We start from the raw sequence: 6,847 nt of genomic DNA on the forward strand, positions 1-6,847 counted from the left end.
GGATCATTCAGAGATCCTTATTGAACTTCTGGAGAGAGTTTTCTGCACTGAAAGTAAATGGGCTGAATAATTTTGCACGCCCAATTTTTCAGTTTTTGATTTGTTAAAAAAGTTTGAAATATCCAATAAATGTCGTTCCACTTCATGATTGTGTCCCACTTGTTGTTAATTCTTCACAAAAAAATACAGTTCTATATCTTTATGTTTGAAGCCTGAAATGTGGCAAAAGGTCGTAAAGTTCAAGGGGGCCGAATACTTTCGCAAGGCACTGTATATATATATATATATATATATACAGTAACAATCAAAAGTTTGGACACAGCTACTCATTCAAGGGTTTTTCTTTATTTTTAATATTTTCTACATTGTAGAATAATAAAAAGAAGACATCAAAGAAGACATCTAAATATGGAATACATATGGAATCATGTAGTAACCAAAAAACTTTTCAACAAATCTAAATATAATTTATATTTTAGATTCTTCAAAGTAGCCACTCTTTGCCTTGATGACAGCTTTGCACACTCTCAACCAGCTTCACCACATGCTGAGCACTTGTTGGCTGCTTTTCCTTCACTCTGCTCTCCAACTCATCTCAAACCATCTCAATTGGGTTGAGGTCGGGTGATTGTGGAAACCAGGTCATCTGATGCAACACTCCACCTTTCTCCTTCTTGGTCAAATAGCCCTTACACAGCCTGGAGTTGTGTTGGGTCATTGTCCTGTTGAAAAACAAGTAACAGTCCCACTAAGCGCAAACTAGATGGGATGGCCTATCGCTGCAGAATGCTGTGGTAGCCGTGCTGGTTGTGTGCCTTGAATTCTAAATAAATCACTGACAGTGTCACCAGTAAAGCACTCCCACACGTCACACCTCCTCCTCCATGCTTCACAGTGGGAACCACATATGCAGAGATCATCCATTCACCTACTCTGCTTCTCAAGGACAGATTTCAAGGACAAAAGACAGATTTCTACCGGTCTAATGTCCATTGCTCGTGTTTCTTGGCCCAACCAAGTCTCTTCTTATTATTGGTGTCCTTTAGTAGTGGTTTCTTTGCAGCAATTCGACCAGGAAGGCCTGATTCACGCAGTCTCCTCTGAACAGTTAATGTTGAGATGTGTCTTTTACTTGAACTCTGTGAATAATTTATTTGGGCTGCAATTTCTGAGGCTGGTAACTCCAATAACCTTATCCTCTGCAGCAGAGGTAACTCTGGGTCTTCCTTTCCTGTGGCGATCCTCATGAGAGACAGTTTCATCATAGCACTTGATGGTTTTTGCGACTGCACTTGAAGAAACTTTCAATGTTCTTGACATTTTCCGTATTGACTGACCTTCATGTCTTAAAGTAATGATGGACTGTCTTTTCTCTTATTTGAGATGTTCTTGCCATTATATGGTGTCATGACGTTGGCCTGGAGGTAGGTTTATGACAAAAATGATTCTTTGCCATCTGTAGTAGTCACTACAAGACAACTAGCAAAATGCTCTAATCATGTATTCCTGTAGGATAACATTTCAGAATAAATCTGTAGGACAACTGGACCCCTTGAGTACCAGTATGACAGTCAGTCCAGCAACACTCAGTAAGAGGATAAGTAACCTCACAAGTTAAATTGCTATTGATAATAGCGACAGAGGAGTCACTCAGAGTGCAACACGGGGAAGGGAATCTCCATTACATTCTTCCAATGGTTAACACACACGCCGCTAATAAATAGAACCCTCTGTTCAGGAGAAAAGTTATTAGAGTCATGAACCACGATCACACCACGTACTACTGGTCTAATACTTAGAGTACTTCCTTCATGAGGTTAGCTCCTCCGTGGATAACATAGCTATGAGGTATACTTCTTCATACCTACCGCCACTACAATAGTGGAAGACAGTGACTGGTAGTAAAACCACTACAGACTCCCTCGACACCAATTCTGACTGACCTCCAGGCATTGACCTGAAAATGACCTGACTACGTCAGACTCATTCTGAACAAGTTGTAATCTGCCAGGATACTTGGTTTCCTTCCCTTGACATGTGTGCTTGTGTAAGCATAATCTCACATGCACAACGGAACAACCAATTAGGATTTATGCTAGGATCACTTAAGGGGCCGAGTAAAATACCAGCCTTAGTAAAGTTGAACATTTATTTTGAGGCCTTTGACTCTACAGCTACAGTACTCACCAGTTTTCTTCTCATAAGTCCATAGGTCATCGCTGTAGACTGCCCAAAACTAGTGCCTTACAGCTGTACACGTAGTTATAGTTATCAACTTAGGATAGTACCCTAAGAAACACCCCGCAAATTAGGAAAGCCCTAGATATGACATTAGACAATGATAGGGTCATTTTGCCAAGACCATGGACGTAGATAGAACTAACTATATTTTGTTTTGTTTATGCTTTCATTCATTTTGTTTCATTTTCTTCGGCACGTAGAAAGTGATAGAGCCATAAACAACTTCCCCATACAACCATCAGTTAGTGCCACAACGCTGCTCATTTGGGAGGAAATGTAATGATATATTTCATGAGTGTGTGTGCGTTGTTAACATCTACCTAAGTTACTGCCCAGATCTTCCAGTCTGGACGACCAGACGACGGGTCCGGAACGGCGATCCCAATCCGGACATCCGCTGCCCAGCCATGGAGCGGACTTCTTCATTTGCAGAAACCCTACCCGGGTCGACCACCAGATGGGGACCACAATGATGGTCCACAACCAGGACAACCCACGGTCATTTTTATGTTGGTTTGCAACATGCAGGTTAATCGCAAGATTTAACCCAACATGGGGGGTCATGACGTTGGCCTGGGGGTAGGTTTATGACAGTCATAAATACCTCTTCCCCCCTTTTTCCTCTCTCTACCCTACTGATGTTACATTTGAAAACCCCTTGGGTAACATAGAGATTCTGGGAACATCAGAAGGTGGGGGGAAATGAACTATATTCTGGTAATCCGACCAGTATGCCGTGGTACTTAATGAATATGATGTCAGTTCGGTTGTCATCTGGGACATTCTCATCAATGATAGGATGACATAAACTCTACCGTGGAAAGTCTGCACATTGTAGTTATTGGAGTCACATGGAATTGTTGTTCAAATTAAATGTTTGAATATAAAATTATTGGTGAAGAGATTAAATGTAATTTTTGCTTCCAAATGAGAGATTTGGGTTTTCATAAGGTTAGGGCTCTGCTCAATCAGTGGCCCACCCCTGTGAAGAGACATGGGTTATAAAACTTTTCAAACAACCCTCTTCTCGCTCCACTAAATAAAGCCTTGACGAAAACGTAACCTCCTGTTCCAAGTATGTGAGGTCTGCAGCCTCTGAGTTAAAAGGACTAACATGTCAACTACAGAACTATGCCAACCTCAGCGTGAGCTTTGGTTGCAAATGGTATGAACTTTGAACTCTTATTCACTACAGAAGTGATACCTCCTAGCTGTTGAGTTAGCAACAGCAGCCGCAAACGCGGGCTAGGAAAGAACAGACAGAGTATCCCGTCTCCCACACAACAACATTACTACAACGTATCCAATTGACCACCAGAGACATTCTTCAAAGGACAAAGGACTCGGTTTGGCAACACGGCCTTCCATCTACCACCAACCTACCGAAGCGCAGCTCAGAGTAAATATTTATTCCATTTTCCTTTTCCAAATGGGCGGTAATTTAGAATGCATAAGATACTGTATTTACGATAGCACAGCTTCTCCCTTTGTCCCTCAGTCTTCCCGCTCTTTCACTCAAACCCAGCTCCTTTTCTTTTGTGTGTCGCCCGCTAGGGACGTTTTCCTTTATGACGTAATTTGTAATCAAGGTATAATTCATTCTGTGTATATGTAATTCTGTGTGATTAGTTAGGTATTTAGTAAATAAATAATTAAACCCAATTTTGTATTGCTGATTCAACTTGTTAGCCAGGGTTCGTGAAGATAACCAAGAATTTACAACTTTCAGATGAGACTGAATTAAGGTGATGATTAATATTGACTGCTATTGATGTAAAATTTTACTAGGTCTTTAAGATTTTATTCAGAAGATAACAGCTCTATAAATATTATTTAGTGGTGCCCCGACTCTCTAGTTAATTACATTTACACGATATTCTCAATCAGGTAATATTAATTACGGAGAAAGGATTTTAGAGTATAGAATGCGATATCACTTAATCTGGCATAGCCAAAGACATGACAATGGAGTTGGGCTCATACCAAATAGGGCTATTTCTGTATACCACCCCTACCTTGTCACAACACAACTGATTGGCTCAAGTGCATTAAGAAGGAAATACATTCTACAAATGAACTTTTAACAAGGCACACCTGTTTAATTGAAACACATTCCTGGTGACTACCTCATGAAGCTGGTTGAGATAATGCCAAGAATGTGCAAAGCTGTCATCAAGGAAAAGGGCGGATACTTTGAAAATATAAAATATATTTTGATTTGGTTCCATATGTGCTATTTCATAGTGTTGATGTCTTCACTATTATTCTGCAATGTAGAAAATAGTAAAAATAAAGAAAAACCCTTGAATGAGAAGGTATGTCCAAACTTTTGACTGGTAGTGTGTATATATAACACAGGAAATCATGTTTTTGACTGCACTGGGCCTTTAAGAGAGACAGTTCTGAGAAGAAGGAGAGAACAAAAAATACATATTTTTCTAAGAGATCATATCTATTTCTCAACATTACTCATTGATGCAAGATACCTTGTTTATACCCGATAGCCTCACATCCAAGCCTCCACTCGATAAAAACCTCACTGCATAAAAGGTTCATGTTCTGTTTTTGCAAGTGCATGAGTCAGATTGATGTTGTGATCTTGTTTCACTTACACAGTAAACCCACTTCAGTGTATGTGCGTGCGTGCGTGCGTGCGTGTGTGTGTGTGTGTGTGTGTGTCAGACACTCACATGTGCTGGGATGCGTTGGGAAAGGCAGTGCTGTACTGGGGTGCTGAGTCTTCTGGCCCATGGGGGGCTGCATGGCTCATCACCATCATCACTGGCCGGTGAGGGTACATCCTCTTAGACGAGCGGAAGTAGTTGATGCCATCCTCTGTGATGAGGTCAGTAAAGTAGTCCTGCAGAAGGACGACACGCTGATTTAACATCCACACAATGAAAGGGGACATCAGTAAATACGCTTTCCACAAATGTCTGTGTGTCCGCTTGATTCTCCTGAAATGCTTTTTGCAAGTCACCCTTTGCTAGGTGGAATTAAAACGTTTCACCACTTCACAGGTGTAGCTGATGTACTATTACAATGAACAATGTCTTCAAATAGATCCCTCTCTCTACTCAGACATGACAATGGAGACTGAAGGAATGCCAAGGACCAGGGTTCCACCTCTGAGACCAAGCCGACTGAAGGAATGCCAAGGACCAGGGTTCCACCTCTGAGACCAAGCCGACTGAAGGAATGCCAAGGACCAGGGTTCCACCTCTGAGACCAAGCCGACTGAAGGAATGCCAAGGACCAGGGTTCCACCTCTGAGACCAAGCCGACTGAAGGAATGCCAAGGACCAGGGTTCCACCTCTGAGACCAAGCCGACTGAAGGAATGACAATGACAAGAGTTCCAGCTCTGAGACCAAGCCGACTGAAGGAATGCCAAGGACCAGGGTTCCACCTCTGAGACCAAGCCGACTGAAGGAATGACAATGACAAGAGTTCCAGCTCTGAGACCAAGCCGACTGAAGGAATGCCAAGGACCAGGGTTCCACCTCTGAGACCAAGCCGACTGAAGGAATGCCAAGGACCAGGGTTCCACCTCTGAGACCAAGCCGACTGAACCCCCCTTGGGTTGTGCCGTGGCGGAGGTCTTTGTGGGCTATACTCAGCCTTGTCTCAGGATGGTAAGTTGGTGGTTGAAGATATCCCTCTAGTGGTGTGGGGGCTGTGCTTTGGCAAAGTGGGTGGGGTTATATCCTTCCTGTTTGGCCCTGTCCGGGGGTGTCCTCGGAATGGGCCACAGTGTCTCCTGACCCCTCCTGTCTCAGCCTCCAGTATTTATGCTGCAGTAGTTTATGTGTCGGGGGGCTAGGGTCAGTTTGTTATATCTGGAGTACTTCTCCTGTCCTATTTGGTGTCCTGTGTGAATCTAAGTGTGCATTCTCTAATTCTCTCCTTCTCTCTTTCTCTCTCTCGGAGGACCTGAGCCCTAGGACCATGCCCCAGGACTACCTGACATGATGACTCCTTGCTGTCCCCAGTCCACCTGGCTGTGCTGCTGCTCCAGTTTCAACTGTTCTGCCTTATTATTATTCGACCATGCTGGTCATTTATGAACATTTGAACATCTTGGCCATGTTCTGTTATAATCTCCACCCGGCACAGCCAGAAGAGGACTGGCCATCCCACATATGCTCTCTCTAATTCTCTCTTTCTTTCTCTCTCTCGGAGGACCTGAGCCCTAGGACCATGCCCCAGGAATACCTGACATGATGACTCCTTGCTGTCCCCAGTCCACTTGACTGTGCTGCTGCTCCAGTTTAAACTATTCTGCCTTATTATTATTCTACCATGCTGGTCATTTATGAACATTTGAACATCTTGACCATGTTTTGTTATAATCTCCACCCGGCACAGCCAGAAGAGGACTGGCCACCCCACATAGCCTGGTTCCTCTCTAGGTTTCTTCCTAGGTTTTGGCCTTTCTAGGGAGTTTTTCCTAGCCACCGTGCTTCTACACCTGCATTGCTTGCTGTTTGGGGTTTTAGGCTGGGTTTCTGTACAGCACTTTGAGATATCAGCTGATGTACGAAGGGCTATATAAATACATTTGATTTGATTTGATTTGAAGGAATGCCAAGGACCAGGGTTCCACC

At 43.2% G+C, this 6,847-nt stretch overlaps 1 protein-coding gene across 8 annotated transcripts in view; it reads right to left on the reverse strand.

Annotated features, from left to right (window-relative positions):
- The window catches only part of LOC110491155 (extracellular sulfatase Sulf-2), a 280,821-nt gene that overhangs the window by 55,948 nt on the left and 218,026 nt on the right, over positions 1–6,847 (reverse strand). For all 8 annotated transcript variants that reach the window (XM_036947630.2, XM_036947629.2, XM_090203821.1 and 5 more), the window contains one exon: positions 4,932–5,101. In XM_036947630.2, coding sequence (XP_036803525.2) covers positions 4,932–5,101 — 170 coding nt within the window. The remainder of the gene's footprint in view (positions 1–4,931; positions 5,102–6,847) is intronic.

The sequence above is a fragment of the Oncorhynchus mykiss genome, chromosome 16, assembly GCF_057628025.1.
Source record: "Oncorhynchus mykiss isolate SJ-2025 chromosome 16, ASM5762802v1, whole genome shotgun sequence".
NCBI classification, from domain to species: Eukaryota; Metazoa; Chordata; class Actinopteri; order Salmoniformes; family Salmonidae; genus Oncorhynchus; species Oncorhynchus mykiss.